At 29.2% G+C, this 15,608-nt stretch overlaps 2 protein-coding genes across 6 annotated transcripts; one reads left to right on the top strand and one right to left on the bottom strand.

The window, feature by feature from the left end:
• Window positions 1-354: 354 nt before the first annotated feature.
• LOC132942363 (major facilitator superfamily domain-containing protein 9-like) lies at window positions 355-3,251 on the bottom strand. 5 transcript variants are annotated; one of them, XM_061010676.1, is made up of 4 exons: window positions 2,952-3,251; window positions 2,698-2,765; window positions 2,558-2,626; window positions 355-1,609 (listed from the first exon to the last, which is right to left on the bottom strand). In XM_061010676.1, exon 4 carries the CDS (start codon window positions 1,589-1,591, stop codon window positions 419-421), a length of 1,173 nt encoding a protein of 390 aa, XP_060866659.1. In that variant the 5' UTR covers window positions 1,592-1,609; window positions 2,558-2,626; window positions 2,698-2,765; window positions 2,952-3,251; the 3' UTR covers window positions 355-418. The 5 variants fall into 5 exon arrangements, with proteins under 5 accessions (XP_060866659.1, XP_060866660.1, XP_060866661.1 ...); XM_061010677.1 differs by having other exon boundaries at window positions 2,854-3,201; XM_061010678.1 differs by lacking the exon at window positions 2,698-2,765.
• Window positions 3,252-3,354: 103 nt separating this feature from the next.
• LOC132942362 (NADH dehydrogenase [ubiquinone] flavoprotein 1, mitochondrial) lies at window positions 3,355-5,402 on the top strand. The gene is made up of 2 exons (XM_061010675.1): window positions 3,355-3,503; window positions 3,583-5,402. The coding sequence occupies exon 2, from the start codon at window positions 3,595-3,597 to the stop codon at window positions 5,041-5,043; it is 1,449 nt and encodes a 482-aa protein (XP_060866658.1). The 5' UTR covers window positions 3,355-3,503; window positions 3,583-3,594; the 3' UTR covers window positions 5,044-5,402.
• The last annotated feature ends 10,206 nt before the right edge of the window (window positions 5,403-15,608 follow it).

The following is a 15,608-nucleotide window of genomic DNA, read 5'->3' as shown; positions in this document are numbered from 1 at the left end:
AACCCATGTAAACATTCTTAATTGTTATATTATTATAAATAGTTTAAAAATCACAATAAAATTTCTCACATTAAAAATAAATATAAAAATAATAATAAAATAAGTGTATATAATTGTATAATTTTATTTTTAAATAGTCAAAATACAATTTTTGAATTGAACAAATAGATATTTTCAAAATAATAGAAAAATAGCTTGAAAATGATTTAGTTTACCTGTTTTCAATAATTCTCAATATAAACAATAACAATATTATATTCACATATTATGATAATATAATTAACTTTAACTAAGACTAATAGCATCTTTTAATTTGAAAACCAGTACTTTGTTTTTTCTTATATTTTTCAAATGCAAACCAAATATTTATAATTTGCCACAGTTAGAAAGGATTGCTGTTTTCCACACACTTAATGACTTATTCAACATGAGCTTTTGATCTCTTGGTTAGACATACTGACAACACTGCTCCAGTGAATGAAAACAATGCAGACAACAAAAACCCAGAGTTATTTCCAAACATGTCCATTGTAAAACCACATATAATTGGTGCTAGAAATCTTGCTATTGCAGCGGAACTAGCTCCTGCACCAGCAACTAGACCTTTGTGATTAGATGAAGACTGTTCATACAATATTTCATTGTTAAATCCTCTTATAAGTGTACTTGAAGCGCTGATTGGAATCATAGCTGCCATAAATATAGTTAAATTTGGTGCCAAGGCTAAACTAACAAATCCTATACCCAACATTATGAAGGAATAAAAACATTTGGTAAATGGATTTTTAGTTGGAAAGATTATGTTTTCTATTTTGCCAGCTGCAAAGCCAGTTATGCCACCTGTAAGTCCTTGCAAAGCACCAGTATAACCAGCTTCTGATGGGGATAAATTGAACTTTTCATTCATAGCAAGACCAACTGAACTAAAATATGCAAACAACGCTGCAGCTCCCAACATTTTCAGCGAAAAAGCAGGCCAACATTCATTCCAATTTACTTCCATTAAATCACTAAATGGTGATGCACTCTTTCTTTCTTTTTTTGGTACAGTTGTGTTAGGAACCGTAAAATAAACAACTAAAGCGTTAATTAGAAATATTATAGAAGTATAACACGCTAGGCTATAAAATCCTTCACTTTTTTCCATTAGATGACCACCAATAATTGGTCCAATAACGAACGAAAGCGATGAAAATCCATTCATTCGTCCATAAACTGTAGTCTGTTGGTCAGTAGGTACTTGGTCATTAACTAAAGTCTTGCACAAAAGTTGTGAGTGTTTTAAACATCCTTGAATGACACGAATTAGTATTATGAATATCAACGATTTCACACAGCCTAGAAGGAAATAAGCTACGGCACAAATGCATATTGTAACAATGAGTACAATCTTTCGACCATAATGATCACTGAGTGCACCAATTGGTGTGCCAGATAGGAATTGTAGAAACGAATATGTAGAACCTAGTAAGGCTATATGAAAGTGACTAGCGCCTAAAGAGCGTAAATGAGTGCCCCATACTGGTATGATGAGGCTAATGCTAATTAAGTCCAAGAATACAATAGCATAGATGTATGAATATTTGAACATGGCTGGAAAATGTAGTTCCTAAAGAAACAAAAATAAGAGTTAACAATGAAATAAATATAACTTTACATTTGGAATATGCAACTATTTTTTTTTTCTTTTCTTAGCATTGAAAAATAATATTTAATTTAATATATTTAGGTAGTATTAATTATGTGAGTTAAGACTATTTAGAAATAGATCATTCATATTGTGTACTTTCTTAATATTATATTTACGCAAAACTAATAACGTTGTGGTCATAATTTTAGAAGGACATTTCACATTAGATAGGTATTATATTATTATGTAAATGTCTTGCTACGTTTGGCCTTGAAAATGTATATAAAACTGATATATACAATTTGTATTATGTCTATTAGATTCTTAGGAGGACGCTACATCCGCATGTGTTGTATCTATCTAACAAATGTACAACATACCAAAAACTGTTTTTTTGCGGGACAAATATAATCCTTCTGTATTTATAGTAAAAATGCCAAAATTCAACAACGCATAGAGAAGAACTTTATCTGTGATGTAGCGTTTTTATTTTTTGGATAACATAATTAAAATTAAGGTAATCAGTTTGAGAACATTGGGTTTTTATTTTATTTTTTTTCATTGAATTATTTAAAACTATTGGTTAGTGTTATAAAAATAATTAAAACGCTACAACACAGATAAAGTTCTTTCCTATGCGCTGTGGAATTTTGGTTATTCTACAATAAATTTAAAAGTAGTATAGTTGTCCCGCGCAAAACAGTATTTGGTATGTTGTACATTTGTAAGACAGAGACAGCACATGCAAGTGTAACCTCCTCTTAAAATTTTCGTTTAAAAATCAATCTTTTGAAAATTAAATAGAGATCAGTGTTTAATTTTATCACAATAATAGGACATTTGTTAATAGGCAAATAATAATATATTATACATTTACACTATAGTCAAATATAGTTAATCATATGATAAGTATAGCTTTTTACTTACCCACACAAAAATATTTGAATAAGTTCAAGTCACAGGAATATCCGGGAGAAATATTTTGTTTCCAACATCCTGAAACGTATAATGTACAAAAATATTTAAAATCATTAAATTGTTCGAGTCCCTAAACTTTTAAGTCTTACAGCAACACGAAGCTTTTGATATGCAATGGACACATCAGAAACTTCAATCATTGTTGTAGACAATCATCCTGCACAAAAGTATAGAAAATCGTATTAAACAGTCAATTGAATCAAGTGACTATTCGACGAGAGAAAAAAAAATAAATGACGCCATACTCTATAGCCGTACACATTGGAGTCATTATTTTATTTGCTTATTACTTAACATTATGTAAGCCACAATTTACTATTATATACAGTGTTGTAGTCAGTACCTATTTCGACGGTATCAAATCTCTGCCGTCTTATCGGATGAACATCACAAATTAGAAGTACAAATTTACACCAATGTTGTAAGCTTGTATAATGTTTATTAATTAATAATTATGATCAGTGAACGCAAGCCCGCGGCTCCCTCCATGGTCGCCCACGAGCCGATGCCCATTGCCATTAAAATTATCGATTACATAACAATTTTACAAATAAATTGTGTACAATTTAAATTTTGGTACATAGTACCAACTTCCGTGATACATCTGTTTATTTATTAAACAGATTGTATTTTACTAATACTAATAAGAACGTATTTACATTTTACATTTTTTTAGTGTTTACAATAAATATTAAATATGACAAAAAAATTGTTTCTGGGTGATAAGTGATAATATTTTTATGTGGTAACCACGGTCTGGTTTGTTTAACCGGAACGTCAAAAGTGATAACACTATCGTCGTATCACAATACACAGTTTCACAACAAGGAGCAATTGAAAAGGAAAAATAATTTACTATTTTCGACAATCGACGAGTCTTTTACCAGCTCGTAAGGTATGTACGTTTGCATTCGATCTACTTTGTTTGACTTGTCCATACTCGTTTTGTTTTCATTGTTGCTTTAATTTTACAGTTATTGAAAAAGATGAACGGCTCAGCTTTGGTGAGGTCAAACCTGGTGGCTAAAGGTCACGGCGGGGCTATTGGGCTACCGAGTTTGGCGTTTAAAAATGCATTGCAGACACGCCGAAACACTACTGCAGCGGCCCCTCCGCCAGAATTAAAGGCTTCGTACGGTAATCTTTCAGATTCTGATAGGATTTTCACGAATCTGTATGGACGCCACGACTGGCAACTGAAGGGTGCGTTAAAACGCGGTGATTGGTACAAGACGAAAGAAATTTTGATAAAAGGTACGGATTACATTATTAATGAAGTTAAAACTTCTGGTTTGAGGGGACGCGGTGGTGCCGGTTTCCCGACTGGTATGAAATGGAGTTTTATGAACAAACCTTCTGATGGCCGCCCAAAGTATTTGGTCGTAAACGCTGATGAAGGTGAACCAGGCACTTGCAAAGATCGTGAAATTATGAGACACGATCCACATAAATTGATTGAAGGATGTTTGGTTGCTGGCCGAGCAATGGGAGCTTGTGCTGCTTATATTTACATCCGGGGAGAGTTTTACAATGAAGCTTCCAATCTGCAACAAGCTATATGCGAGGCGTATCAAGCTGGTCTTATAGGAAAAAATGCGTGCAACTCTGGCTATGACTTTGATGTATTTGTGCACAGGGGAGCTGGTGCTTATATTTGTGGAGAAGAAACAGCTCTCATTGAATCACTTGAAGGCAAACAAGGCAAACCAAGGTTGAAGCCCCCTTTCCCAGCTGATGTTGGAGTTTTTGGCTGTCCCACTACAGTATCAAATGTTGAAACAGTAGCTGTTGCACCTACCATTTGCCGCCGTGGTGGTGCATGGTTCTTGGGTCTTGGAAGACCTAGAAATTCCGGAACTAAGCTCTTCAATATATCTGGTCATGTAAACAATCCATGTACTGTTGAAGAAGAAATGTCGATTCCGTTGAAAGAGTTGATTGAGCGACATGCTGGTGGTATAATTGGTGGTTGGGATAATTTGTTGGCTGTAATTCCTGGAGGTTCATCGACACCACTTATACCAAAACACGTTTGTGAAACAGCAATTATGGACTTTGATGGTTTGGTAGCAGCTCAAACTAGTTTAGGAACAGCAGCTCTGATTGTAATGAACAAGCAAACTGATATTGTAAAAGCTATTGCTCGTTTGATTATGTTCTACAAACATGAATCATGCGGGCAATGTACGCCTTGTCGTGAGGGCATTAATTGGATGAACAAAATTATGTATAGGTTTGTTGACGGACAAGCTCAATCTTCAGAAATTGACATGTTGTGGGAGATTAGTAAGCAAATTGAAGGGCATACGATTTGTGCACTTGGAGATGGTGCCGCATGGCCTGTACAAGGGCTGATTAGACATTTTAGACCTGAACTTGAATGCAGAATGAAAAAGTACCAAGAGCAGAATGAAAAGCAAGCTTTATCCAACTAATAGTTTTTCAATAGTATTCGCCCAACATTGGTCTACAAATTGTTAAATTGTGATTTTATCGTTTGTTTCGACAAGTTTATTAGTTACATATAAATATATAAGTATTAATGAAATAATTGGAAAAAAAAATGTTTTATTGATATTTATACCTCCTACTATGATAATTTGTTATTTTTTTTTTTATCTATATCCAAATGAATTTTTTTTTTTATCAAAAAAGTAGAATTTTTATTAAATTACAGCTTATTATAAATTTGTATTAAGTTAAATGATATTATAACTTATATAATCACACAATAGATAACACTTTGATGTATAATTATGTCCAACTTGCATTAATAAACTATTTTCAATACAATTGAGAGTGTAGGTATACCTTAAACTCTATTTAGAATTTAGTTTGGAAAAAATATTTTCAACTAGGGTTTTTAACTTCATAATGTTTATCTACATTTAAAATACATTATTATGCCAATATTATTGCAATAATAATTAAGTATAATGAATAATGGTAAGTGAGTCGCATTTGCCTACTATCATTAATTTGTTATATTTTATTTACATACTCAAACCGTGTACCAATATTGGTAAATATTATCAATATACAATTTATTATTTATTTTCTTATGTTCTGCTCTAATAATACTAGTGTATAGTTAATAGTTATTAATACTTTCAAGTATATACTATACCAAATACTATAGATTTTACTATAGATCTATAATATTTGATTATACTTACAGTTACTGAGAAGCTTATGTAAATAATTAAAACAATTATAATAATTGATTCAGTAGACTTTGGTGATCTACTGATTTTTTTAAATATTCAATCACTAAGGCATGAAAGGACTGAGTAATTTACTTTTGAAAAAAAATTTATAAAGACTAATTAGATAGGTCCATACTCTATTATAATTATAGTATTGTCAACATCCAACAATAGGTACCAATCATAGACTTATAAACTAATGGACAACGTTTTTCTCACCGCCCTGCTTTTGGTTAATCCAAATGACATAACTGAGACAGAAAAAACATGTTTTGCACAATATTACGGCACAAACCCTCTCTTTTATCTTTCAACAATACACAGGTGATTTCTCTCTCTATGCGCTGTCCATTAGTTTACAAGTCTATGATACCAAACACCTTGAATCTTGATGAAGAATTGAATAATAGATTATATTATATTTTATATTTATCAAAATAAGAACCATTGCTAGTGATTATGAAATTTTGAAAATATAATATATAGAAAGAAGGGAAAATCACACCTCACTCACCTCAGAATTATACATAACTGTGTTCTAGACTCTATGTTAATATGTCTATGATGTACTTAATATAACATATAAACTATAATATATATATATAGATTATACCAGGCAAAAGAACCAGTCAGGAAAAGATGGTGTTTGTTTTGGGTCCAATCAATCAATATTGTATAACATTTAATTAAAATGAGACAGTGGAAACCGCTATGCTGTACAGTAGGTGTCGAGTGGGTCACTGTAATCGATGTGTTCATTTTGAATTCAATGATACCCACCTATAATATACCTAATATAATAATATCATTGTACCAGGTACCTATACGAAAACAAATCTGAGTGAAGACTGTGTCCCTACGATATTTTATTTTATTGATTTTATTAGGAATATTATAGATAAATTGAATTCATTTTTGCAAAAAACATTGTATTTGCAAACCTATCTCCCTAAAATAATCAGTGGTTTTTTGGTTACGGTAGGTATGAAATGTTCTAGTCTAAGTTATAAAAAATTTAAATTGTATGCATTTTTCCTTTGTATTGTTAATATTTTTAAATACCTAGCTATAATAACAACTTATAAGGAACCTTGTAAGTATTAAGTTTTTAAGCTTTTTGACCAAACGAATAATTTTTTATTGACATTTTGAGGAAATAAACTAAAATTAATCAAAGGCCTAACCAAGTTTAACAAATTTTCATTTTTTCCTCATTTATTTTTAAAAAGTATTGAGAATTTTCAATTTTGACCTCCCAAAAGTACAAAATAAATCCAATTTTTTACCAAAAAATGTAGTTATTTATTTGTATTCGAGTCCCAAGTGGGACAAGAATAAGTTATTCCAAATTATGGGTATATATAGTTTATAAAATATGAAAAGGACAGGATTAGATTTTAGCGGAGCTGATCGTTCCTATGACAGTATGACTTGGTTATTGCTTACATAATATTGTGTTGTACGGCGTTATGTATAGGCAATATTGGTACAAAGGGGATCGCATGTCACGTATTTTTCGTACGTTTTAGACCAATAAGCGGTCGTAAATTACACATACTTCTGAATGTCCGATTTTAATTTTTAATATATGCATGAATCTTTGACAAAATAACTAGGCTTTCCAGGAAGTCGATTTTCAATTTTAAAGGACCATAAAATTTGGATATTTTTTTAAAAAATTTCATGAAATAATTGAATTACATTTGTATTTATTTTGGGCTTTTTAGGTTTTATATCAAAAAAGTGGTTCCCTACAAAGCATTGTCTAGGAGCTTACGAATTCAACCCTTTTTTCGAAATTACAATCAAACTTCAGGAAGTATATTTAATTTACTACCGCTTTTGGTAGTTTTTATAGGTGATGCATAGAAGAATATACATATTTCGTTGTTCTCGATTTATTGACATGTGCGTGTGTGTGCGAAAGTGGCACATGGTGGATTCCGAACGTATCTACGCACACTAATGATCATTTATTTCGCACACAACCACACTGCGTAACGAGTATAAGTATATTGAATTGCCTATACACGACCCCTTATTAAATCACCGCATTCAATCCCCTAAACATTTTTCACTATTGACTAAGTTTACATTTAAAATATTTATTACCTACGTAATTTCAAGGCTATGGCATGTTAGTTACTTTTTAACGAGAGAAGTGAAGTTAAAATATCTAAATGAAAGTTATTTTTTTGAAACTTGTAAATGTTACAAGTAGGAAAAAAAGTATGTTATTGTTTTTTTTTTCAAATTGAATACCTATATTGACAGTTTACTTCAAAACAAGCAAATTTGATAGAAATATACAACATATTATATACAAAAAACAGTCATATGAAGTAAAAATAACATACATATTGAAAGAGTAATTGACAGATAGTGGTCCTATAGCAATAGGACCATAATATTCACTGATGATAAAAATTCTTCAAGTTGAGTTTTGGTTAGTTATTTTTTTAAGATATCATATCCTTACCAATTTCTTTAATAATTGTCGAACTGTGTTATCTGGTAATGTTATTGTTCAGATATTTTAAATTAATATGATTGGGTGAGATTGTAATGTTCTATGCAAGTGTACCTCACTATATAGTAATTATAAACTTCAATGGTGTACCTACATAATATTATATAGTTATATACATTCTTTTAATCTTTATTGAAATTCAGAAATAGTGAAATTTCAAAAATTTGTGTATTAAATTTAGTATCTACATTTCAACTAAAAGATCTAACATTATAGATAATTTCAATTTTATTATATTATACAAAAAAAGTAATTTGTACAAAACAAAATATATTTTTAATCTATAAGACTTATACTATTATGATAAAAATTAGTTTTTGCATGACAATAAAATTAATTAACTGATTAGTGATTAGATATTACATATAATGGAAAAAAATGAATTCTTTAAGTTAGTACTTTTACTTGTTATAACGTTAAGTAACTTTGTTATATCTATTGTTCCTTTGTACTTATAAATTATAATAGTATGTTTTGTTACATTAATTTGTATTTTCAACTACTAATTTAAATTTTAAACATAGTAATATAATTAAAGTAGGCATCTCAATTGCATCAATCTTTTGTTTTGTTTTATCAATGTATTAGTTCCCAGCTTATCATTTTAACTAGACTAACTTAACTTTTGTACACAAATCCTTTAACTCCTTCAAAGCGATACTCTCCGATTGTAATATTTTGCACTTGTGCAAAACAGCGACGTGTTTCGAATGAGGTTAGTTTCATGTACTTGGTCTTTCGATCGTTAATTTTTAAACCCATCGTTTAACCTTTTAGTTCTATAATAGAAAGCTTCTCTCATGGAAATTTCATTAATTTTCTTTTCTTTTTATCGTATACATATTCGCTAATTTCCCACCACTTGTTAATAATGCTACCGGTTTTGATTGTATCCTTTAGAACTTCACGCAGAACAATGTCGAACAGTGTGGCTGACAGGGCATCACCTTGTCCAGAAACTATGTTGAAGAAATCACTCATTGATCCACCTATCTTGACTTTTGCTGTTGAATTTTCAAGGGTTATAGCTATCAGTTTTACCATTTTATCAGAAACGCCTCTACCTTAGCCCTTCCATTAACAACATATTCGAAAGAAAAATAATTAGAAAATATATGTGAATGATAAAGGAATATGAAGGATACGAAACAATAGGGAAATAGAACAAATTTTTAAAAACGAAAATATAGTGAAATACATAAAATCATACAGGATCCGATGGCTGAGTCATGTAGAGAGAATGGACGAGGAAAGAATACCCAAACAGGTAATGCTTGCCAGAATGGTGGGAGGCAAGGTCTCAGGCCCGGATTGAACCGGCGAGCTACCGAGAAAATCTCGGTGGGCCGCGTAAAAATTGGGACGGTACCTAGCCAAAAAAATGGGCGTTATTATTTCCGGACAAAAATAGTCTAGCCTTTCTAGATATCATAGAGGTAAACGTTTATTATATAGAAATATAGAATAACAATAATAACTAAATAATGAGTAATAACTAATAAGAATAAATGCGTCAGTTGTAAGTAACCCCAGGATCCCTAGTAAATGAGCGCAGCATATTTTGTGCTGAATTGCGCCGCAGTGAGCGATCTATAGTAGGTATTTATAATCAATGGACAATGGTATTATTACTGTATAGGACAAATTAATTCCTAAGAATCGATAATATGCACACGACCAAAGATAATATAAGAATATTATATTATCTATGCACACGACACGCCGCCCGGCTGCCGTCATCGTCAGTGTACCCATATGTTGTATAATAATAGTTGTGCCTTGAGTGTGTGTATTGCGTGCAAATTACCAAAATAAATATAATTCTGATTTACTGGAATTATTCTATAGTGCTTTCGATTGGCAATTATTATTGAAAAATTGTGAGAATTCACATTTCATATTATTTGATATAATTTGTTCAGTGTTTTAGTGTTCTACATGACTACATATTATTACACCCTGAATCAAAAGCTCACTGCTTACGTATTTTTATGTTTACCGTTTTGTGTAAAATATTCTTGCGTTATAGTAGTGATACAGATTATATTTTATTTTAACACATTTAATTCTACGTGCTGCACATATCCCTATCGACTCCGTATCGTATGCAAGTATAATATAGGAAGCAACTAGCAAGGTAGGTATTATAGTATTTTATATTAAGTATTTATCTATCTATATACGCAAAAATGTCAAATACATATTTCCATTAATCGTATTTAATAAATACTAAGTAGAGACTTGAGTGCTTAACGGTTGAAACAGTAATGGATAAACGAAAAGGAGGAGCCGAGAAATTACGAATAAAACGGCAAGCTGAACTCAAAGCGGCAGGAAGTAACCCGAAACAAACAAAAATATTATTTGTAAGAGCCCCTACAAAAGGTAAGATTATTTAGGTGGTTAAATATTAAAATTATTAAGGGGGCTGGAGCATGACATGTTTTAACTTGCATTCACTTCATTATTTTCGAAATAATAAATAACAACAACCGATTATTAGGGATAACGAATTAACATGTTCACCTGTCAAGGTGTCCATATTTTTTCTGTAATCTATATTGTAATTTTTACTATAGGTACTTAATGCGAATTTCAAAAAGTCTTCATGTCTTGTTATTTTATAGTTTCTAGGGGGCTGGAACAGGTACAAATAATCACGTAAAACAGGCCAAAAGCCAGAGCAGACTGTGGCACTTGAGTTGGATGGATTTTAATTTTGAAAACTAATTGAAGTGTAACACAGCTCAAATATAAATGCTATATAAAATGTCCAAGTATTACTCCTTAAACATGTCAAGCTCCAACCCCCTTAAATTTTAATTTAGTGTTAACAATACATTTTAGTAAATTGTATAGGTATGTAAAAATAAAAAATAAATAATTATTGATCATTGGAGCTAAAGACAAACAACATTTTAAAATGTGTTTGGTCTTCGTAACTTTATTTATGTTTTTTCTGTTTGATTTTTTTCATGACTTAAAAAAAACTTAGATTTTGGTATGTTTAAACTTTGAATAATAGGTACTACCTACAATGATCATAAAATAAAATCAAAAAAACATTTTGCTCATGCATCATCCCTATACCTACCTATATTGATGTAAAACAAATTTTTTATTTAATTATAACTAATAATAGAGTAGATATACCATACTTACATCCACAATATATCAATAATGCCAATTTACCTGATACAGTTTTTGAATTTTCAAGTAAAAAAATCCAAAAATTCAAACCAGAAATAACAGCAGGAAGTATTCAAACTGAACTTAAGGATTTTATTTTAAAATGGCCAAGAATGAAAAAAATTGCTTCTGGTTCTAACTTTATGGAAGAGCAGACTGATGAAGAAAATGAAGATTTAATAGAAAGTGATAAAGATACTATATGTACTGAAAAGGGTAAAGGAAAGGCTTGTCAAAATTGTATTGAGGTGTGTCTATGCTGTATTACATAAATATAATTTACATTCTTCAGCCTATTCTTATATTTATATGGCTTATAAATTTGTATTGACACTTTCTTGTACGCTAGTGAGGTGTGAAACAACTTTTTCAAAACTTAAATATATACTTAGCCGCCTCAGAAATTGCCTATCTCAGCCAAAATTAGAGACTTTTCTTTTAATGTCAGTTGAAAAGGACTTACTTCAAAATATCAATAACGAAGATGTTATTGATTTAATTAGTAATAAAAGCAAAGATTTAATGAATTTGTTGAAATTGTAATAAAAAAAGTACAATATTATGATTTAAATTTAAGACACATGTTTTCATTATATTTATAACTATTTGATTTATTATAATTTTAAGTTATAAACTATAAAGTTTAATTATAAATGTTGATGTTCACCCATAATCTTATTTGATGCTAGAATACTTCCTATTTTTAACTGTATAAGGACATAATTAATTAGTACTTTCCTATTATCCTTATTAGTTATTATATAAGATCAATATTATATGAAACCCTGATATAAACTAAAATAATAATATAATGTATTTTATATATATACATATAATTATATAAATATATATATACATATATAAGAAAATCAAATTTTAAACTTATAGTTATAAAAAATTGATTAAAAATCGTCATACTACTCATACTTGGGCCATGACTCATGAGTGATGACTCAAGAGTATAAAATTAAAAGTGTACTAATTGCATAAATCTAGGCAATCTTGCTTAAACTTATATTTTGCGTTTTTTTAATAATATAACTGAAGTATACTAAGTAACTTAATGTAATGTACCTATTGGATAATTTGTAAATGTGCTTTAGAGAAACAATTATTATTTAAAGCACACATACTAAAAGAGTGATCATAAAAAAATGTTGTCGAATGGGCCGATACTTAGTTGAGGGCCGGTATAAATGTAAAATCTCGGTGGGCTGAAAAGTCTATATCCGGCGCTGGGCAAAGACGTCTAAGAAGCGGATAAATAGACGAAGTTAAGAAAGGTCTACAACAGATATTGATACGGAACTAGAGAAATGTCGCCAAACATCACGATGAGTGGAGAAGAATTGTTTAGGAAGCCAAGGGCCATCATGGTCTGAAAAGCTTATCAGAGAGGAAAAAGAACGTAACTTTTATATACCTGTCCGGCTATCTAATATTCCTATTATTAGAAACAATTATTATTATTAATTTCAATGACAATTATACAAGAATGTTACAAATGCGTGAAAATAAAAATAAATAAATAAGTACATTTACTGATAAAGTAATTGTGTAGTTTAAAAAAAAAAAAATGCATCCACAATAAGAATAATTACAAAGATCAATATACTTTAATCGTATTTTGATAGTACCTAACATAATATTGTTACAATCATAGTTTGTAATTTACGGTGTAATAAATTACAATAATTATTACCAATATTAAAATTACCAATAAATTATTGGTGTCATTAATTTGTCTAATTAAACGTAAAGATCTGTTGTACTATCGCAATTTATTATTATGTTTATTTTATAATCATTTAGGTGTAAGAATACCTTAAAGTCACGTATTTTGATAATTTTTCAAAGGAGTTTGTGGTTTTCATCAAAAAAAAATCGTAAATAAAATTTTTTGATTAAGTACTGCATAATAATAAAATAAACAAATTGATTTAACTATATTTTAGGATTTCAAAGTGAAAATGGAAATGACGTTGACAACCTCTCCCCTTTAAAAATGTGCAATTGATTCTTACCAAGATGATTGTAGTAAAACCAGTGAGATCCACTTGGTACCTACTTTACCCTGTGGGGCAATATTCTATTCTTAAATACTATTTGTTTACAAACATAAAAACAAAGATAAATATTTATTATTTAAGGCATTTTATTTTACGAATAATTATAATAGCATACCACATTTTTAATTAAATGTTATGTAGTCTCATGGATAATTAAATAATTAAATGTATAGTTGAATAATTTATAGTAATTATAATTAATTATTTAATAGTATTATATCATACTAAATACTAAAATATATGCATTACTACAATTATTGAAATTTTACTAACCTACAGTAGGAATAATATTTTACGATTCAAGATTTTAGTTAATTTAAAACGATTTACCCATTGCGATATCTCCTGAGATAATAAATATATCATAAATCTGTTTGTTTTTATTAGATTTACAGATACAATGATGTGTTTTTTTTTTTTTTTACTAATTCGATTTTGGTTTTTGCTGTAACTCTAAAATAAATGACCGTAGATACATGACATTTTTACTGAATGTTTATATTAGCATTTTCTATACACCATATTTTAAAATATTTTGACTTATTTTGAGCTGTTTATGGACATTTTCAGTTTCCAATTTTTTTAGTTTTTTATTCTACAAATATCAATAAAATTTTATTTATTGGGTAAAATAGCTTGAAAATTTAATAGAAGGCTCCTGATATATTGTTTCAAAGACAGATGAAAAATATTAAAAATCCATTGTCACAAGTATTTATTTATAAGCATTTAAAGTTCAAATATTGAGAAAATACGTAAAATTCACGAAAGTGTGATAATTATTTTGAGTTAAGAATTTATAAAAAATTTTCTTTTTAAATCTAATATTTAAAATGTAATACAAGATTCATCAAAAGTGTGTCTACCTTTATCAAAAAAAAAAAATCTCTATAAGCAAATCAAATTAAATTTTTATGAGCGTTTGAAGTTCATATTTTTACAATATTGGATATTCACTCGATTTCTCATGTAGCGATTTTGTTATTTTATTGTAATTAAAAAACAAATAACTGTAAAAACATGAAAATTTCAGTGAATGTTTATATTCTCATTTTCTATACACCATAACATTTTGAAAACATTTAGACTATTTTTGGGCTTTTTACGGACATTGTCAGTTTTCAACTTTTTCAGTTTTTTTTTCTATTAATATCAATAAAATTGTATTTGTTAAAGAAAACAATGACTAAATAATTAATATATAATATGTAGAAGGATACCTAAATATATTACCTATTAGCTACTATATTATATGAAGGCCCAAAACTAGCTCATACTAGTAATCAAATTTTTACTTTGCCTAAAAATATTCTGCAGCTGTAGATTGGGCACCAATATTATAGAATTTATTTATATTATACTTATTATTAATTTATAATTTTCCATTGCGTATTCGAAAATATCGTTTTACCTTTTTTAGTTGACGTAAAATTATTGTCACCTAAATGTCACCCCCGAACATAAGTCATGGTTGGCTATTGCCATCCAAACCACCCCTTAAAGGCCTTGTTCAAACATGCATTATGTTTTGGATTACCAAAGTCGTATACATTTTTCAATTTTTGTTTAAATTATATTGTTTATGAAAATACAATGTAAAAAAAAAAAGGCATGGAAGTTAATACCACATTGCTATTCAGTAGGTGTCGACTCTCGAGTGGGCCTATGATATTTTTATATTATATGAATATTGCTATTAGTACGTAGGTAGGTTGAATTCATTTTTGCATACCTACTTACCTATTATTATAAAACTATCAGTAATTTTTTAATTACAGTATGAACTAATAACGAGAGACCTTCTTTTTAATTGTTAAGCATTTTGACCGAACGAACATTTTTTTTGCAACGTTTATATTTATACTAAATTAAATCGAAGATAATCCAAGTGAAAACGGTTTACTTTTTAGTAACCGGTTTTCAATAAAAAGGTTATTAATAATACCTATACAATTTAAAAAAAAATTTTCTTTAGTTTATTCTGATTATTATTTTAAATAGTACTG

Source organism: Metopolophium dirhodum, chromosome 4 (genome assembly GCF_019925205.1).
Source record: "Metopolophium dirhodum isolate CAU chromosome 4, ASM1992520v1, whole genome shotgun sequence".
Classification (NCBI taxonomy): Eukaryota; Metazoa; Arthropoda; class Insecta; order Hemiptera; family Aphididae; genus Metopolophium; species Metopolophium dirhodum.
Note: the sequence above shows the minus strand (reverse complement) of the source record. Positions and strands in the feature narration are given on the sequence as shown.